Raw genomic sequence first — 21859 nt, forward strand, 5'->3', positions numbered from 1 at the left:
TTAATTAAATGCACCCTAATGATAGGTCCAGTTTCTTATGATTAAGAAATAGCATAAGGTGATCTTAATAGTTACTTAAACATTTGATAAAATTTAAACTGATTTGTTTACCTCTTAGAAAACAAGAATAAAGTTTTTATATAATAAGGAATATTCTTTAAGATCACCTTTATAATCCTGCAGATATACTTAATAAAATAAAAGATGTCCTCATTAAGATCATGAGCAAGATATAATGTGACTGTCTTCTGGTATTACCATTGCCCTGTAAGTTCTGGGTCCTGAGAAAGGTGCAAAGCATAGGAGTAAATATTGGAAATAAGGATAAAAATTATATGTGTTTGAAGATTAATTTTGCTGAAAAAGTAAAAGGATCAACTGAAATACTCTTACAAATTTACTAAGAAAGTTTATGAAATTGGATGCAGATGAAGACATACACATTAATAAACAGTAATAATCTCCCTGTATAACAGTGATCACCTCAGTGAGTTGTAATAAGGGAAAATGATTCAGTTCAAATAGCAAAAAGGAAAAATGTATAAAATGTCTATGATAATTTCAACAAGAAATGTTCAGGATATATATGAAGAAAAAAACTTCCTGAACTCAACTTTGAAATATTAAATTTAAAAAGTATGTTATATACTTGGATGGACCACTACCTATTGCAAAACTTTAGTTTTCTAAAATTAACTTACAAGTTTTACTCATTTTATTAAAATAAAAATAGGATTGGGGGGCCGGGTGCAGTGGCTCACACCTGTAATCCCGGCACTTTGGGAAGCCGAAGTGGGCTGATCACTTGAGGTCAGGAGTCGAGACTAGCCTGGCTGGCATGGTGAAACCCCGTCTCTATTAAAAAATACAAAAATTAGCCTGGCATGGTGGCAGATGCCTGTAATCCCAGCTAGTTAGGAGGCTGAGGCACAAGAATTGCTTGAACCTGGGAGGCAGAGGTTGCAGCACTCCAACCTAGGCAACAGAGCGAGACACTGTCTCAAAAAAAAAAAAAAAAATTGGAGAAAAAATAATAAAAATGTGAAATTCATCTAGAAGTATAAGCCATGGAGAATATGGTTTTCATAAATAAAAAATAACCAAAAAGATAAGTATGAGTAATAACTGATATAAACTATATATCATAAAATTATTATAATAATTAAAAGGAGAGTGATACTAAGCTAAAATAAAGAGGCAGCTGAAGGGAGCAGGCCAGAAAGCCCTGAAACAGTCCCAAGATCACCTAAAAATATGTTAAAATATGTAAAACTGATTAGTTTCATTTCACTTACTGTATCGTGGGAAATATTTAAAGTTTAACCAACTTTTCACAATGTATATTAAATACTGTTGTGAATGTTGGTTATTTGAAGCAAATAAGTATTTTCTTTAATGAAACCAAAATGAAATCCACATGAATAATAAAATTAATCCAAAATGTGAAACCATTAAAATTCTACAACCATAAATGCAATGAAATTAATCATAATGAAAAAGGTGGACAGATTTGATTACATATAGCAGCAAAACTTGTATAAAATAAATTTATCTATGAAATAAAATGTTGAGTTACAACTGGGAAAATACTAGCAATAAATATGACATAAATCACAATATTCTTAAAGTATAATGAGCCTATGTAAACAGACAAAAAAAGACCCAAAGAAAAATAGGCCAAGACTAAGCACATCATAAAAAAGATAAAAATGTTCTATAAACATTAAATATTTCAATTTTACACTCTAAAAAAAATACAAATTAAAGTATTTAAAGTGGAATATAACTTTTTCCAATCAAATAGACAAAGATCAAAATATTATGCTAAGGACTGAAATTCATATCTTGAGGCAAGTATTATCATTTCGCAATGGCACATAATTGCAGTCTTTTAGAAGTCAATTTTGCTTTAATTCTCAGTAGTCTTTAAAATATTTAAAATATTTATCCTCATTGAAGGAATAATCCCGTTTCCAGGATTCTAGTCTAAGGAGGGAATAAGTTATGTACTTAATGATTATAGAAAAGGATGCTTACCTTAGTAATATTTATAGCATGAGAAATTAGAAATAACCTAAATATACCATAAGAAAGGAAAGGTGCATATATGTACACACACACATATATATGTGCATATATATGTATATATGTATACATATATAAATACCTTTCCTCACTTCAGCAATATGTCACTCCATCTACCACCAAAATCAGAGCTTTACTGGATACTTCAAGTATATGTGGCATTAAGTGCTATAGCATTTGCTTTTGATTCAAGGCAGATTTCTGTTATCTCTCTTTGGAGAAAGATGCAATATTTCCCCTCTTTACAAACTACTGTTTTATTTTGAATGTAATGGAACTATGAAAATCTTAAAATGTGCCTTTTGGAATCTCTTCAAAAGATAGTTAGAGACAGTGAGCAATTATTTCCCTCAGACTTCATTAGATTTTTTAAAGTTATTTTGTAGTGCTGGTGTTCTAGCAAAAGTCCAAAATTGTCGAGACAAAACTGAAATGGATTTTATATTCTGCTTTATTTGAGGCATGCCTTCTACTTCACTATGTGCTTTTTGCTTGGGAGCGAAAAGGGTGCAATTAAAAGATGTAGCAGTCTGTCTCCAGGGTGGATGTGCTTCTGTACCACAGGAAATAAAACTAGTGTAGTAAAAAGAGCTTTGGAATCAGGAATCCACCATTACTATGTGATTTGGACAACTTATGCAACTTTCTGAGCTCATTTTCCTCTTATATATGAAAGGGCTACAAATATCTACCTCCAAAGAAATGTTGTGAAGATTTAATGAAATAATATCTTCGTGAAATGCATATAGCAAGGTCTGCATATAACTGACAATAAATGTTAATTTCTTTCCTTCCTCCTTTCAGTAACCTGATTTAAATGCTTCATTTGAGATTCATAGCTCTCCTACCTGAGTTAATTTTTAAAACACATTAATTTTCATGATACCTGAAGGAAATAATACCTAACCACTGTATTCTAACTTTGACTTTTCTACCAGTTTTTCATATTTATCTAATAAGGACTCAAATTTTTATTACCCTCAATTTATAAACAAGGAAACAAAGGCACAGAGCAGCTGAACCGTTTGCCTAAAGTCATGGAAAGGGGACAGAATAAATATTTGTTGAGTGACTGGATGAACTGAGATTGGGCCTCAGATCTGAACATGCTCAATACTTTGCTCTAGATAATAATGCCTGCATCATGACTTTAATTTGCATTTCCAGATCTTGGGAATTGTGGATAAAAATTAAGTCAGGCTGCTGTTTCCAGGAAGGAACACTGTGTCTTTCAAAATTGTAGGGAAATTGCTAGGCATTGTTCACCTGAACTGCAGAGAGAACAGGCATGGGTGATATTTGGCATAACCAGCTTTCTTATAAGGGTGAGTTCATTCTCTTGAAGAGCATTGGGAGGTAAAAACCCATCAAGATAGTGTGTTCTCATGATGATTTCAATGAATTATCATGGAAATGAGTTTTAGAAGAGAGGTAATGCTTTGTGATAATAGCCCGATAATGCCATTAGCTATGAACTGTAATTGTAATAGCATTAGTCAAATGAATATATCTGATATTAATTTGAGTGTCAAATATCTCTATAAGGTTCTTCTTATTAATTAAACATCAGACTTGGTATTATTAATTCAGCGTCTAGCAGTGCTTGCACATAGTAGGAACCCAATATGTATTTGTGACTGAATTAATAAATCAGTCTATAAGTGGGGTTATTTAAAATAGTAAAATATTGAATTTAAATAATTTCATGGATATAACAACACTGATTTTTGCCCAGAACCTGCTTATTTGTACAGTCGGTTCTTCATTTGCAACTCTACTAATAGTGTAGATATATTAATTTCATAATTTTAGAAGAAAGCCTTTCTTATCTTTTGCATATTTGGAGGAAAATAAACCTTTACCCCAAATTACTTTAAGAGTAGAGTTTGTGCCTTTCATCCTGTGTCTTGTGCTCTTTAGGCTATTTAAAAATCTATGAGACATCTTTATGCCTGCATTGAGCTTCTGAATATCACTGGGCAAATTCATGCTTTAGGTAGTTTGGGATCACTCTTCATGATCACCAACATGATTGGGGCCTTCAACACCACCAGCGATGTTTTTTTTTTTTTTTTTTTGAGATGGAGTTTTGCTCTAGTTGCCTGGTCTCCAGGCTGGAGTGCAGTGGTGCAATCTTGGCTTGCTGCAACCTCTGCCTCCAGGGTTCAAACGATTCTTCTCTCTCATCCTCCTGAGTAGCAAGGATTACAGGTGCACGCCACCACTCCCGGCTAATCTTTGTATTTTTAGTAGAGACAGGTTTCACCATGTTGCCCAGGCTGGTCTTGAACTCCCGACCTCAGGTGATCTGCCCACCTCGGCCTCCCAAACTGCTGGGATTACAGGCGTGAGCCACTGTGCCCGGCCACCACCAGCGATCTTAACATTTGTCTTCTAAATCATCTTTTCATACCTTCATAATAAGTTTGTAATCCTTGCTCTTCCAACTCCCCATTCTCATCCTATTCCCTTTGCTCTCACAGTTGGCTCACTGCATACCTCATAAAGAAATGGAGAGTGCCAAAGGAAGGCTCCAGGATCTTCCCAATATCAGAACTGTGCATCTGTGTGCACCTGAGCCTATCTTCTCCTTTCTCTCTTCTGTTTCAGTGCAGGAAAGAAGTATCCACCTTCCAATAAGAAGTCACCCTCTCTGGGTTGTCACTGACCGAGTCCTCCATTCCTTTCCTTAAGTCTTTAGCTCCATCAATTCTCTCTTCTTTCACTTGCATTTTTAACTTCTCCATTTACACCAGGTATTCTTATCAGAAAAATACACTCAAATGTCTCTCAGAAATAAAGTATTAGGTGTGGTGGCTTTTGCTATATTCCCATCTACTGGGGAGACTGAGGTGGGAGGATCATTTGAGGCAAGGAGTTCAAGACCAGCTTGGGCAACCTAGTGAGACCCACATCTCTAAAACAATGAAAAAAAATATTAGCCACGCTAATATTTTTAGCTGTGGTGTGTGCCTATGGTCCTACCCTGGAGACTGAGGCAGGAGATCCTTTGAGCCCAGGAATTTAAGGCTGCAGTGAGCTATGATCTCGCTACTGCACTCCAGCCTGGATGACAGGGCAAGATCGCATCTCTAAAACCCCCCACAAAATAAATAAAATAATAAAAAAGTATCTTGAACCCACACCTAAGGTTTTAAATACAGGGTTCCCACTTAAATTTGCATTTCAGAACGAGGAATTATTTTGTAGTATAAGAAGGCGTATGTATTTTTTAGTATGAGGAGGTATGTCCTCAATATTGCATAGGACATTCTTAAAGATCAAAAAGTTATTTGTTAACCTGAAATTCAAATTTAACTATGTATCTTGTATTTTTATTCACTAAATCTGGCAACTCCACCCACATCCCCTTCTAGCCATCACTCTCTCTCTTAAATCTTCTTCAGTTTCATGTTCCTCAAGAGTTCTTTAAACATGAGGCTTTTTTTTTTTCATTTACTGGATATTCATCACCCTAATTCAATCTAGTTTTCATTTCACCACTGAAATGGCTCTTATTAAAGGTATCATAGTGTTGCTAAATTTTATGAATACCTTCCATTCTTCATCGTACTTGATTTTATAGTAGCATTTGACACAATTTACCATTCTCTGCTTGAAATCATCTTCTTTCTTATCTTCAGTGAATATACTTATATGCATATACATATATACATACATATACACACATATATGTGTGTATATGTACATATATAATTCCCTCCTCCCAGCTTTCTGACTGCTATGTATTTTCTGTGGCAAACTAGTTTCTTTCCATTCAACCTCTAATGTTGGGGCTTCTTTTTCTCCTCATTCTTAATACTTAGGCTAGGTAATTTCATTCACTACCATGGTTTCAAAGGTTATTTTTGTGCCACAGAGTTTCATAGTTATATATCTAACAAAGACCTTTTTTTCTGGCCTCCAGATATTTCTATCTGGATGTCTCACAGGTGTGTCAAACAATGTGTTAAAAAGCAAATGGATGGCAACTTTTAAAGTCTATTCTTCTTCCAGTTTTTTCCATTTAGTAAATGGAATCTTTGCCCACCCAGTAGCTCATGGGCAGAACCTGGGATGCTTTCCTGATACTACCTCCTCCCTCTTGCATCCTACTGTCTCCTGACTTTCTCAAAGCCATTGCTAAGACTTTGATTCTACATCTGTAATATAGCTTATATCCATTCACTTCGCTCCATCTGCCTACTTCCTCTCTAGTTCATTATTATTTCAGACTTATCTGGATTACTTCAATTGTACTTCCTTGTTTTTCCCAAATTATTCTTTCTTTCCTCAAAATCATACTGCATCCATAATGATCTTCCCAAAGCACCAGTAGGTCATTGCTGTTTTGAATGTTATCATTCTTACAACATTCAAGTAAACATAAAATCCCTGTATTAAAAGGTCCCACGTGGTTTTGCCCCTACCTAACTCTCCAATGTGACTTCAGGCCATTTCCTCCTTTTTTGAATATTTTCAGCTTACTGGCCTTCTCTGGGTTCCTCTTATGCACCTATCATTTATTTATTTATGGGTCTTGATATATGTGCTCTCTACCAGAAATCCTTCATTCCTGTGCTTACCAAGCTAAATTGCACTCATCTTTCCAGTTTCAGCTTCAATACCATTTCCAGGTACTCCTAGTGTCCATGTTCATGTGTCTCTAACTCCACCTAGACTTATAAATTTGCCATGTGTAGGAGGCTCCATTCATTACATGGGTACATGAGGTCAAGAAGAATCTCAGAGCACTTTCTAATTTCATCGCCTCCCAGTCTCCACCTGGAATTGAAGTTGAACAGGACAACTGAACTCTGCAAATATGGAATCTATTCTTTTCTGAAGAATTAAGTGCCATACCAAAACATCATATCTATAATATATCTAGCCCACTTGGAAGATGTTGAGGTCCCACTCAAATTAAGATAACAACAAAATCATTCTTTTTTGTGCATCTGCATTTAGCTAGTGATTTTTATCTATTTCTTCTAGTCCTCATAAAAAGCTTGAAAGGTAGGTTACTAGTGAAGACTAGAAAGAGAACCAGACTCCATTCTAGAGAAGGAGAAACTGAGACTCAGTATGGTTAAGTGATGAGCTCAAGATCTAGGAGCTCATTGAGAGCTGAGTTGCATTTGAATTCAGGTTCATCTGACTCAGATGTCTGCCTTTTCTACCTCTCGTGACAACAGCAATGACTGTTGCTTTCCACAGTCTAAAGCTGGCTCTTTCCTGATGCTGTTATAAACTCAAAAGACCTCTGTGCGGCATCAGGGGTTTCTGTGGAGTAAAAAGTTAAGGATATAGAATAAATTGTATCTGAAATACATAAAACCATTGTATGAGGGGGGCTTTGCTTCAAATTCTGACTGAGGACCAAGAGCAGGGTTTGCCTGTGGGAGTTGTTGGGGCCCTGCTGACTTAGCCACAGAAACACTGGCACTAAACCAGTCGACAAGTAGAGTATGGGCCTGGCTAAGGGTGAATTATGGCAGTGGGCCACTTATTTTCCCCTCTGAATCTGAAAATCTATAAACCCAAATCCCATATGAAGTTGGACCCGAGGCATAGATCTGAATTTGAAGAAGCGTATCTCTTAGATAATAGGCATGAGCCCATGAAATGCAATTGGAATACTTTTCCAGATGCATAAATATTTTCTTCTTTCAAGTTTGCTGCAACTGCAAATTCCTGTTTCAAGAGTGACTCAGTGATTCATGCTGACATAACTGCCAGTGGTCTCAATAATCATAGATATTTAAATGAGTCTTTTAGGTAATCTCATTTTTAATTTAAAATACTCTTGATGGAAATTAAACAGCTACATTATTTACCCCTCTCCTGAATTTTGAGGAGAAAGAACTTGTAGAGACAAGAAGATATACCACTTGACCTCTTGATTCTGCCCAATTATCCTTTTTTGTCTTAAATATTTTGCTTTGGATCTTTCAATCACCTGCATGTCCATAACTAAGATGTCATTTTTTACTGAATTCTGTTTTGTTATTTTTATGAAAAGGTAAGTTTGAATTCAGGAGTGTGAGGAAGTTGATCTTGTTGCTAATGGGATAGAGTCGAAATAAGCAGTTTGACTGACTTCTTCATTCCCTTATATTAACATTGCTACTTTTAGACAAACTATTCCTGAAATGATTAGTGTAGGAGGATGAGTTTAGTCTTGTATCTTCTCCTTTAAAGCACTCAGAGTTAGAGATCCCAGAAGGATCAGTTTTCTCACTTGTACTGAAAATGTCACTCTAACAGTTATCTGTCTGCACAGTCAAGTTTTGAGAAATCTTTTGAATTTACCGCATTCACACCATTCTCCATCATGGTGCTAAAAATGACTAATGCAGCTTGGAGACTGGAAGACTGTGATAGCTGATCTTCGTTTCCAGTCGTATCCTAACACTCTCACACACTCACACGCACACATGCTCAGCTGACATGAATCCTTAAAGGTTGAAAATATCCTATATACTAAATGAAATGCTGAAGGATGTAGGGTGCCTAAATATACAGTTATAGTGTTTGTTTCATTATGGTCATTTCTGTCAAAAAAATTCGTCTGTTTGTTTGAGTGGACTGATCTTGTTTTTGGCCAAATGAACCATTATAATGTATGACAATTTTATATTTAAAAATAATCTCTGGCAGAGAAAAGTTTCCAGTGTCTTATTTAATTTTATTCTCTCATCCTCTCTGAGAAAAGCAAAGTAAAATTTCCTTTTTTAATTAAGAAAATCCAGTTTTAGAGGGTATGATACTGACCTACCCAAAGCCATGCTTATGGCCACTCTCTTTTAGGGCCTTTATTTGTTACACCAGTATAGGATTACGATAACCACATCATCTAAATGAACCTCATTTCTTTCATTGAGGAATACTATCCTGATGGCTAAAGGGATTGTCACAAAGAGACTTATCCTATTTCCAGAAAAACCTATGAAAAGTCTCCTGTGATGTCATTTAGTGAATGATGGAGAAGTATGTGGGCTGAATGATAGTAATTAGGTGAATTGGGAACTGATTATATCCAAAAAGGAGAGGATTAATGGATTGTCATTAACTTGCAATGGGGTCTAGGAATTTTCTGTAAGACTCTTTTTTGGTCCTGTCCAATTCAAAAATTTTGTCAATTACCTGGAAGAAGTCTACGAACTTGCTTACCAAATTTGCAGATGACACAAAGCAAGTAAAGATTAGTAATTCCCTGGATGACACAGAATCAATTTTCAAAAATGTCTATTACTTAGGATGATGGGTTGACATTTATTAAAGATAAAAATAAAGTGCTGCATCTAATTAGGAAAAAGAACTGTGATGAGTAGAACTGAGCTGAAAGCAACTCCTGAAAATTAAAAAAAGTTTCAAGTTTTAATTGACCATAAGCAGGATGCAACTATGAAAAAGTCAACAAAATCTCTGTTGACATTCAGAGAGAGAGAGAGTCCAGGTTGATAAAAGTAACATACTTATCTTGATTGTACCCATTTTGTAACCTGGTTGTACCCATATTATCTTCAGTTTTGGAAGCCATATTTTAAGAAAGATACTGATAAGCTGTTGTTTGTTTAATGGATGGAGGGGCTTGATAGTGAAAAATCAAGGAATCATGCAATATGAAAAGACAGGGGTGGTTTGTCTATAAAATAGAAGGGGTCATGATTGCCGTCTTTATTGAACACTATGCATATTAATTGCTTAATCTTCAGGACAACATAATGAATTATGTATTGTCATTACTGAAATAGAAACTGAGAACACATAGCTAGACTACCTGGATTCAAATTCAGGTGGTATGACTCCAGAACCTATTCTCTTAACCACTATACGATATTATTTCTCCAAGTATTTATCGAATGTTTGAAGAGCTGCTATGTGAATGGAGAATCGGACTTGCTCTGTGGAACCTAGTGATCACTAGATGGGCACACTCAGGTTATATCTCAAAGTAGAGAATTTTTCTCAGCACTAGATTATGCTACTACGTCTTCTGTGTTTGGTACAATGTTAGACTAGTTGAGATCTAAGGCAACATTCAACTCTATGATTGTAATTTATTGGGATTATAATTTGATATAACACACTATTATTATTAACTGGAAAGAATACACTTAAAAGAAGATGTAGCTTAAATTGATTAGTGGTAATATAAATGGTGTTCTCTTGAGCACAGTTTAGAAAGTGCCCCACCCCACAACCCATCTTGCTAAGATGTCCTCACCATGTGTCCCTGGTAAATTTCCTTTCATGGGCACCAAATTGTGCCAAAATTATATAAACTTTTTGTTTCTGCACCTTTGTACTGTATCTAGAATATTATCAATATTATACAGACCTCCATCCACGGAGGTTATATTGCAAAAGTAACAAAAGTCTTTAAAAACCTTTACATCTGGGGATTCCTACAAGTTGCTTGGTGTATTGAAATCAATGTTGGAACTGGTTTCAGAATGCCAAGAGAATTAGATCTCTGTCAGCTACGGGTTGTGATGACTAGAGAACTTGACTTCATTTTTTTTCTGCCTGAATCATTACATTTAAAAAACGAGAATAATAATATAAGGTTGTTGTAATAAATGCGATAATGCATGTAAAAGCTCCTACTATACTATATAGATTGCCAGTAAAAATTTAGATTTTCAGTGAAATGCTTTTGTAAGAATAGTTGTGTGATTAAAACATTTGCCTGGATTGATTTCTGGGAGGTAATCTAAATCCTTTCAACTTCTTGAGTGGTTGCAATGTCTGTTACTTATGGTGGGACCCTCAACCCCACCTGATAGTTTTTGCTAATGAAGCAACTCAGAATGGAGAGGGCCCATAGATAATTTATGCTAATCAGATGACCCGGAATGGAGAGTGGGCAGCCAGGAAGAGCAACCACGTGATCAGACTTCGAGCTTTGAGCCACATATACCAGCCCAACTTCTGTGGAGCAGAAGGAGGATGGAGATTGAGCTCACAGTGATTTAATCAATGGTGCCTATGTGATAAAGGCTCAATAGAAACGCTGGGCACTGAAGCTCAGGTGAGCTCACCTAGTTGGCATTATTCTTTTTTTTTTTTTTTTTTTTTTTGGGAGGGAGTCTTGCTCTGTCGCCCAGGCTGGAGTGCAGTGGCCCGATCTCAGCTCACTGCAAGCTCCGCCTCCCGGGTTCACGCCATTCTCCTGCCTCAGCCTCCCGAGTAGCTGGGACTACAGGCGCCCGCCACCTCGCCCAGCTAGTTTGGCATTATTCTTATATTGATGCGGGTAGTGCATACCTGAGGATGAAGGAAGCTCCACATTTGGAACTCTCCCAGACCTTGTTCCATGTGCCTCTCTCTTTAGCTCATTCTGATTTGTATTCTCTGGCCATAATAAACTGTAATTATAAGTATTGTACTTTTCTAACTTCTGTGAATCATTCTAGCAAATTATCATACCTGAGGGAGTCTGGGGGGATCCCCACATTTATAGACAGCTTGTCAGAGGTGATGACAGCCCTAGGAATCTCCAAACTTGTGGCTAGTACCTAAAGTGCGGGTAGTGGCCAAGTGCGGTGGCTCACACCTGTAATTCCAGCACTTTGGGAGGCCGAGGTGGGCAGATCACGAGGTCAAGAGATCGAGACCATCCTGGCCAATATGGTGAAACCCCATCTCTACTAAAAACACAAAAATTAGCTGGGTGTGGTGGCAGGCACCTGTAGTCCCAGCTGCCCAGGAAGCTGAGGCAGGAGAATTGCTTGAACCTGGTAGGTGGAGGTTGCAGTGAGCCGAGATCGTGCCACTGCACTCCAGCCTGGGTGACAAGAGTGAGACTATCTCAAAAAAAAAAAAGTGAGGGTAGCCTTGGAGAGAACTTAGCCAAGGATGTTTGGTCTAACTCTGGGTAAGTTGCTTAAGCATGCATATAAAACATTTAAATTTATATAAAAGATAAATGTAGTAATATTTGACTTTGCAGTTCTTCATGTATATGTCAAATGTGATTTGATTCTAGAAATTTTGTTTTAGCAAATTTTTGGAAATATCTTCGCTGAGTAACGTAAAGAAAGGAAACACATTCAACACTGGAAATGTTTCAGGTGTGAATATATGTTAAGAGTTTGCAAGATTATCTTACAAAATCTTAATGCCAGTGCTTTGTCTCTAGCTTATGTACAAAGAATCTGAGCACTAGAGAAGTCAACAACTTGCCGCCGTTCACACAGTTAGCTATCGCAGTTTGAATTTGAGTTCTTTGAGAACTGGACCATATCTTACACAATTCCATGTAGCACACGACCTAGTACGTAGTAAATACTCAACACACAGTTCATCTTAATTTTCTCAGATAACTGAGGAAAGGGCAGAGGGTGACCTCGTCAGTCATCAATCAAGGATTGGTAGGTTTCTCCCCAAGAACTCTGCTATTATATGTATCATTGACTTTCTCACTTTTAATTTCATTGCTTACTTGTACCCCTGGAAATTTCCTGAGGGCTTGCAAGTGTTTATTTTGCTTGCCATGGTATCACCAGTGTCCAGTATGGTGCCTGGAACAGAGTGGGTCCTTGATAAATATTTTTTGAATGGAGATTTAGTGTTAAAAGGAGTGTCTCATTCATAGAAGTTGATTTTTTCCATGGTTTGAAAGCAGGTAAATTAAATTTGTTTGTTATAAGAGAATAGAAACTAACACTTTCTTTACATCATTTTCAGTGCACAACTATAAGTATTTTTGAAAGTAGAGAATACATTTGTGATAATTTCCATAAAATAAGCAAACATACATTAAAATTAAATTAAAACTATATTAACATTTTAGAACAAAATTTCAAAAGTCCGGATTTAAAATACAGCCAAAGTCATTTCACTGTGATGGCTGATCATTATTGTCATCCTGTCTGGCTGTTGTTTCTTCAACACATGCAACCAAAGAGTAGTTCTTTAAAATTTGCTTTAATCAAATATTTGCTTTAGTAGATACTTTAATGTTTCAAATAATGTTTGAATTTTTCAGATTAGTTGTTTCTCCTGACCAAAATCTCTACTGGGAAAATTTTAAAATATCATTTATTATTCAATTCACAATTTCTCTTTGATTGCATAGACAAGAATTGTGGCAAATCATGAGAAAAAAAGATCATTCAGGTACCCTATCCCCTATATTTACACAGGTCTTACTTTTTCTGAGGACTGTCTGTGCCAACTGTGAGGCATTATTGCATACGGCCACATTGAAAGATCTAATAAGAATATAATGACCAGTTTGTTTTAAAATACACTAAGGACAGCATGACATTCTGTAATTACCTCCTCCTATCAAAAGAAAAACAATTCCCAGAAATTAATGAATACAGCAAGAGTGTATTTCCTATCTTAATTCTATCTTAATTGCAAAAGTGGATCAATTAAAAAAAGACTGCACTGGCAAAGCCCCTCTCTTAAGGTTTGGTCTCCCCGTTCCCTAGTCATCAACTCAAGTGTATATAAGCATGCCACGAACCTATTTTTACCTTCTGAGATGAGATATACCAACTCCACCAGCAGTGCCCCTGTGAAACAGCCAAATCCATTGAACAGTGTCAGAAAATTCATGGAGGTTCCTCTGACGGTGCTTGGAACAAATCTGTATGATATTACAGAGACTGAGAGAAAAAGAGAGGTCAGAATTTAGAACTTTCTCCTGAAAACTCTTTCACAGAGACTGTTCAAATTGATGTTGATCATATATCAAAGAAAATTTACTGATACAGTAAAAATTTGGGTTGGACTTTGCTAAGGTTATTATAGTAGGATACACTGTGATACAATTTACAGATGTCTTCAAGGAATAAAATATGACAAAATATACCTTGACCCAGTTGCAAGGAGAATTTGATTACTTAGTAGTTGAGTGTCCTAATGTATTCACCCTAATTTCACTCCAAACTGAATATTTCTGATAAATTTTGGACTGAGGTGTGACCTCTGTTAGATAATATGACAATCTATCAATTCTGTGATTCTGTGTAATTCATTAGGTTCCTTATAGAAAACTTGTATAAAATTTGCATCAAGGTTAAGAGCATGGGCTTTGGAGTTGGACAAGATAGTATTAAAATACCATGTCAGCCATCTACTATCTCTGTGATTTTAGGTAAGTGACTTAAACTTTCCAAGCCTCAATGTCCTCCTCTATGAAATGGGAATAATATCATTATTCACTTGCAGAGGTGCTGGGACACTGACCTGCAATACTACATGTTAAGTGCTTAGTCCAATGCTGACTTGTAGGTCCTGAATAAGGGTTAGGCATTTTTGACAGTATTAATATTATCAAACTGAGTAGCTCCTACTCTACAAAGCCCTTAATATGCATTATCTCACTTCAGGAGAGGTGCTCAGAGAGAGAGACAATAGCTTAAGCATTGGGTCTCCAAAGTGGTTATCTTTCCTTCCCAAGTCATTTTTTGGGTACCAGTAGTGATGGTAACAAGACGTTAAAAAAACCACAAAAAATTTTTTTAAAATTTTCAATTGAAAAAATAGCTTTCTTTTGAAATCAGAATAGATGAAAATAAGTATATGAGATTTTGTACACACCATATAAACATAATATATTAAAATGCATGACAATCTTAGGGATATGTCTTAAAATATTTGATGTTTATTGTAATATGATATTTGGGATTGCTTCAAAATTATACAACAAGAAGGAAAAAAGATGTGAATGAGAGTAGAGATGAAACAAGTTTTGGCTGTGAGTTGAAAATTACTGATTCTAGAAGATGGATACAGGAGAGTTTATTATACTAATCTCTAATATAATGTGTGCCAAAAAATTTGTAAGGAAATACACCGAATAATATTAACAGTCTTAGCTTTGAGTGGTTGAATTACTGGATTTCTAATATTCCTCTTACTCTTTTGTGCTTTGCAAATCTTTCCGCAATGAAATCATCAATAAAGAAAAGTGATGATAGAAAACAGATGTGCGGTCATGCGTGGCTTAATAATGGAGATATGTCCAGAGAAATGTGTCATTAGGTGATTTTGTTGTCGTGCAAACATTGTCGAGTGTACTTACACAAACCTATGTGGTCTAGCCTACTACACACCTGTGCTATATGGGCAGCCTATCACTCCTAGGCAATGAATCTGTACAGCATGTGACTGTACTGAATACTGTTGGCAATTAGAGGTGGTAAGTATTTGTGAATCTTAACATATCTAAACACAGAAATAGTACAGTAAAATATGATAGTATAATCTTATGAAACCGCTGTCATACACCTGATCCATCATTGATCAAAATGTTGTTATGTGTTGCATAACTGTACTGTAAACACTAAACTTTTCGTTTCCTTCTCTATGAGAAGTAAGAGATCTTCTTATCTCCTCCCGCTCCTCTCTGGAATACTTACCCCTGTGTTTTTTGTTTTTAATACTTTGCCACAGCAAAACTCTGCATTTACCAGAACTTTTCCATGATCTTACTAACACATGATGTAAATGTATTAATGCTCCTTCCTTCGTTAATGTAAAATTTCTGTTTTACTTTCGGTGTGTCCTCCACATGTTTTGATTTATTTATCCCATCAACATTTAAAGGAGTCCCGCTTTGTGCTTCAGGAAAGTGGTGAGTGCTGGAACTGATAGGTGGGAAAAGGCATCAGTTTAATCTTTCCTGGACTTTAAACTCTGCAGCAGAAACAGCACATTATTTAATACAAAGGGCAGTGCTAAATGCGCACTTTTCCCACAGATGCTGATTGGAGATGAAGATAATAATGGTGATAAGTAAAATACTGTGGAGAAGGGCTTCAAATATTGGTGGCAAGGTAACACAGCTCTTTGTGTAGTACCAATCACCAGCAGGAGCCTTGGAGTATTTTCAGAAAGGTCCAAATAGGAGTATGAGAGGAAGCCTGAATAGGCTTGTAAACTTTCCTTTCCATAAGTACAAGGAGACAAGCAATGAGCAGAAAGAGTAAATAGGCCTATTTCTTTCACTAAGAAAAAGCAGAACATACAAGCCCATTATTACCTTGCTAGTTAATTATTAATCCTATGCTTTTCTCTTGCTAGAACTTCTGGTATGGTATATAATTCATGAACACACTTTGCCAGCTCTCTGCCTGCTGGTTAATCTCTCTTTGGTGTCATTTTAGTCGTTTTTGAAAACCTCCAGTTCCCTTTTATAGGACTTAGCTTTTCAAGTCCTCGAATCTTCATTTTTAGGCATCTACTTGCATGTTCTGATCTTTTGAAACTTTAGTGATCATCAATTTGATTTTTTTTTTTAGGCTCCGAGATATTCCTTTTAGCCCATTACCATGTAGATAACATCAACAAGTCTGTCACTATTCTAAAGTTCTCATTTTACTATGAAAACACAATAAAAAATATTCAATGTGTATGTGAAAGCTGGTCTTCTTGCCAATGAGTGCTAAAAATGTGCCTCTAGGTAGTAGCTGGTTAGTGCTTGAAAAGATGCCACATCACAGCATATGCGGAATCTTCAAAATATAGGGCCATAACCACCTTCCTAAGGCACTTGGTACTGGGGACTTATTGCTGGAAATTTCTTTTACTCTAGTAGTTGTTAAGCAGTTGAAATGTGTTTATTTTGTTTGGTGAAAAGTTATTTTGAACATGTGGAGAAGAAGTAGCACAGTCCCAGAAAATAGAACTTTATCCTGTTGCCATTTTTAGACCATTATATCTCCCTTAACTCTAAAAAAACTTCAGCTTTCAACCTTATATTATCAGATTATATCATCTACTTCTCTTTCATGCTGTCATCTGCCAATCCATAGGACGTTTTCCTCTTTTTCTCAAAGTTGTCAGTTCCTCTCTCATTGTCATACTCTCTGGTACTACTCCTGCCTTAATGCTTGGCGATTTTACTATACATATAGATCATCCTTCCTACCTTCCATCCTTTCAATCTTGGTTGTCCAGTTCCTTGACCTCCAATGTCCTTGATCTCCAATCTACCTTAACTTCCACTCCACTCACACCGAAGGTCATGACCTATGCTATGTACCTCAGCCTGTGGTTGGCCAACTATGGTCAGGTAATATTCAGCTTGTCACCTATTTTAATAAAGTTTTATTGGAACACAGCCACACTCATTTATTATATGTTGTCTATGGCTGCTTTCGTACCACAATGACATAGTTGAGTAATTGTAACAGAGACTGGCCTGCAAAGCCATGTCTTGGATCAATAACTATACCCACTCCATAATCACAATTTTGTGCACCCTTCTCTGATTAGAGCCTTCTCTTCTTCCCAACTTACTCTCTACTACTCAACCACAGAAATGCTGTAAGCTCTACAACGGCAGAAATTTTTGTCTTATTTTTTTTTAACTGATGTGTCTAAAGCTTTGAGAGCAGTATAGGCACATTGTAGACACCCACACAGTATTTTTTGAATATACAAACATAGGGTATGAGACAGATGAGATGTGCACTACTACAATTAAAACATAATTTGAAATGTTTTCTACTGCTTTTTTTTTCTAGCTCGTCTCCAATGTATAACATGTCTTAGTAGGGTAGACTATGTCTACTGTCATTTATGGAGTAATTCACTGTGTTTCCTTGCTCAATGCCATCAATGTAGGACATTGTCAAAATTTTGAATCATGTATTTTTATTGTACCATATAGAAATAGCCATAGACTTCATTGATTTGTTTCTTCAAACAAAATGTATTTATTGATCACCTATTTTGTACATGCACTTTTTGGGAAGGAGAAACATACATTGACATCAGGAGTGTATATTCTTACAGTGTGAGGCAGGCAATACAAATATAAATAAAGTAATTTCAGATTCTGAAAAGAGCTATTTAAAAAAACCAGGGTAATTAAATGGAAAGTGATGGAATGGTCAAAGAAAATCCCTCCAAAGAGATGACCTTTGAGAAAGCTCAATAATGAGAAGAAGCCAGTCATTTGAAAACAGAGGAAAGGGAATTGTCAATAAAGGAAAAAGAAAGTAGAAAGGCCTTGGGGTAGACAGAAATCTGGCAACTTAGAAACACACACATTTCTGGGATGTGGTCAAGGGACAGAATGTAACCAAATGTAGATGGAACAACCCGCGGAGACCAAATAGTGTGGAACATTATTCACCATTGTGAATAATTTATCTCTAAAACCCTACTGTGGAATTTCAAGCAGGGAAACGATAGAACCTATGTTTTGAGAACACCACAGCTGTTTTGAAGAGAATGGACTCACGGGGCAGGAGAGGAAGCAGGGAGAAAAGTTCAGAGGCTCTGGTCAAATTGGGGCTGGAGATGATGGTGTTGTAGGCCAGGAGGAAAACAAAGGGGATAGTGAGATGTGGCCAGATTTAAGTTCTATTTCAGAGTAAAAACGAGGACTTGCTGTCGGATTGGAGAGGAGAGGTGAGAGGAAAGAGACGGCTCTAGGATGACTCAAGTGAGAGACAGTTCTGCTTATGCTGCCAAGTGGTTTATGGCAGAAAGAGCTGGGAACAGGACACCTGTACTTCTGTTCTAAGTCTGATACTATTAATTCATGTGAAACATGGTAATAATATTAGGTTCGTGAAAAAGTAATTGTGGTTTTTGCCATTACTTTTAGTAATGATAACTTTTAGTAATGATAACTTTTAGTAATGATATTTAGTAAATATAACTGCTAATTATTGAATGCTGTCTATACACGGGGCACTATGGTTTTTGCTTTACGTAAAATCTTCCACTTAGTCCTTTGAACCACTCCCTGTTTTATAGATGATGAGAAAAGCCTAGAAATGAGGAATGATTTTCCCAAAGAGAGTTAGTCAGTGACAGAACTGGGTTTGAATTCAGGTCTGTCTGACTTTAAGACCATAGAGCCTAATCTCTATGCTGTACTGTCTCCCAGAAGGGTAATACTTGATTTTATAGTTCGAAATACCCTTCCATATTTTATGTCATCTGATTTTCAAGGAGTAGTCTCTCATTCCCATTGATTCTTACCCTATCAATGCTGTGATATAAAGAAGAATAAAATTATTTCTATTTTAAATATCAGAAAAATGAGGATTGGAGGTTAAATGAGTTCCCAAGTTTATGTAGGCAGTAATGGAAAAGCTAGATAGCAGATCAAATTCTTTCAGTCCCTGGCCCGTGACCCCAACAGCAGATGAGTCAAGTGACTTAGACCTCAGTTAGACCTGATTTCCTGAAGAGTAAATCAAGGAGTAGTGGAGTAAGTGATGTACAGTACATGATCTGCCTTTTTCACAGTCATTGGTTTTTCTGTACCTCTCTGGCTTCTTTAGGTTGAACCACTATTGCTAAGCTGGCTAACAATTTCCTCCACATAGTCACTAATTACCTTTACTCATTATTTACTCTAATCCAGCCGAGAAAATTGTGGCTGACTACTTCCAACACAGTTTGGGAATAACATCAGAGAACATCACAATTTTTTGTGCAGTAGCATTGCTTTACACCTCTTTTGTCTTCCTTGCAATGTTGAACAGTGAGGTCCCCAGTATAAAATCACATAAAGTAATTTATGTATGTAAAATATATGGAATGAAATGATATAAAATTATAGAAAGAAGTCTGAGACACACATATATATGAATATACTCCAACTTAATTTTATTTTCATTGTTTAATGAATTGCCTTGGTATCATAAGTATGTATGTGTATAAATACATATTTATTAAATATTTATCTTTAAGGAGTTTGGAAACAACTTTGAAGATAATAGAATCATTGAAGATTATAGACACAGATGAAATGGTTAGAATTGTTATTTAGGATGATTACTCTAAAATCCATGTGCCGGTTGATAGAATGGGAGAGATATTGGAGGTCAGAAGATAGTTAGAAGTTATAAAAATATTATCCATAAAGTATAATGGGGGCTTGAGTTACAATCATGACTCCTACTACATGAACATTTAAGGAGGATAGAAACAGATGTAATCAATTACACTGATAAATATATGTACACACACATTACTGTTTTGCAAGAAGTCACTGAAATACTGTGATAAATTGTAAAGTGGCTAGTTTAATTAATATAAGCAATCTAGATAATTCAGAAACCCTTGATATTTAATAAACTTATTTTGAACCTGTCTTATGAAACATTAGTGATCTCATTTAATCTAGTGTAATTTAATTCAAAGACATCAAGTTATCTGGAAAACTGGCTTAAATTTTCATTTCATTTGCATGTTTATATACTCTCAAAGAACATTAAGTGTCATTTTTGGAGGGGTATATATGTGAGTTTTTTTTTTTTTTTTTTTTTTTTGAGACGGAGTCTCACTCTGTCACCAGGCTAGAGTGCAGTGGCGCAATCTTGGCTCATTGCAACCTCCGCCTCCCGGGTTCAAGTGATTCTCCTGCCTCAGCCTCCTGAGTAGCTGGGACTACAGGTGCCTGCCACCACGCCCGGCTAATTTTTTGTATTGTCTGTAGAGATGGGGTTTCACCATGTTGGCCAGGATGGTCTCGATCTCTTGACTTCGTGATCCACCTGCCTTGGCCTCCCAAAGTGCTGGGATTACAGGCATGAGCCACCGGGCCCGGCCCTGTGAGTTTATCTATGAGTGAGAATGGGGGAGGTGAGAAGAGGGAAGGGAGAAGAGAAGAGAGTTTTCATCTTAGTGTTCTGGAGTTGTCTTCTGGGTTTTAGCAGAGGTTTTCCTCCTGTGGTGTGTCTGACAAAAGGGTTATTGCCTTTAACCAGGTTAAAAATCTTTTGTTCCATCTGCATCCAGGCAGAATTGATAATTGTTCTGTGCATGGTAGAGGAATGAGGAGAAATGAAATGTTTGTGAAAATGAAAGTAATAGATAAATTTGCTTGAAGTGTTGTGGGAACTCTCTAGGGGGTGAATAGATGACCTACCACTTTAATTGTTCTGGTTGAGGTGATGTGTTCTGTGTAAAGGTTCAGTGCATTCTAACATTAGTTGAAAAAGTGTTTACTCACGAGCTGGGTTTACCAGTGTTTCTGCCACTCCAAGTAAAACATACTGAAGAATCAGGTAGAAACAGGGCATGGAGGAAACAGTGAGAGCTTTTCCTGAAAGGGGCGGCTCCACTGGAGGGAAACGTTTTCTGTGTATTTCAAAGAAGCCGGCTATCATCACAGACAATGCAGCAAAAAGATTTCCAGCAACTGAAGGAAAATCATGCAAAAGAAAAAAAAGTTAAAGGAAGAGCTAGAGATTCATGTAATAGGCTATCACATTTCCTACCCATTGACATCAGATGTTTCCTCAGCATTTGTTTGCCCTCGGGATATCCAGACTCCAGTGAACTGTGCTGTCCGGCCATCCAGTGCTTAGGCTCTGGCCTCAGAAAGGACTGAATTGACTTCCTATTCTCTGACTTCCCGCTTATAGGACCTCAGGTCAGTAATGTAACCTCATTATCACTTTCTCAACTCTAAGGTGGGATTAATGACGCTTACTTTGTAGGGTGCTTGTGACATTTAAATAAGACAGCTGATACCTGCTGGGGATTGGTTCCAAGACCCCAAAGACACCAAAATTCCTGCTGCTCAAGTCCATTATATAAAACAGCTTTGTATTTATTTGCACATAACCTACGCTCCTCTTCCCCTATTCCTTAAACCATTTCTAGGTTACTTATAATCCCTAATACAATGCAAATAGTATGTAAATAGTTGTTACACTATATTGTTTAGGGAATAATGACAAGAAAAAAGTCTATACATGTTCGCATGTATAGACGCAACCATCTATTTTTTATTCATGGTTGGTTGAATCTGCAGATACAGATCCCTTGAATTAGTAGC

At 36.5% G+C, this 21859-nt stretch overlaps 1 protein-coding gene across 1 annotated transcript in view; it reads right to left on the reverse strand.

The window, feature by feature from the left end:
- Nucleotides 1-21859, reverse strand: part of SLC15A5 (solute carrier family 15 member 5) — a 90286-nt gene that overhangs the window by 15117 nt on the left and 53310 nt on the right. The window contains exons 6-7 of the mRNA XM_017873802.1: nucleotides 21029-21217; nucleotides 13578-13709 (exon numbers count right to left, since the gene is read on the reverse strand). Of these exons, the coding sequence (XP_017729291.1) occupies nucleotides 13578-13709; nucleotides 21029-21217 (321 nt within the window). The remainder of the gene's footprint in view (nucleotides 1-13577; nucleotides 13710-21028; nucleotides 21218-21859) is intronic.

The sequence above is a fragment of the Rhinopithecus bieti genome, unplaced genomic scaffold, assembly GCF_001698545.2.
Source record: "Rhinopithecus bieti isolate Rb0 unplaced genomic scaffold, ASM169854v2 scaffold_110, whole genome shotgun sequence".
Taxonomy (NCBI): Eukaryota; Metazoa; Chordata; class Mammalia; order Primates; family Cercopithecidae; genus Rhinopithecus; species Rhinopithecus bieti.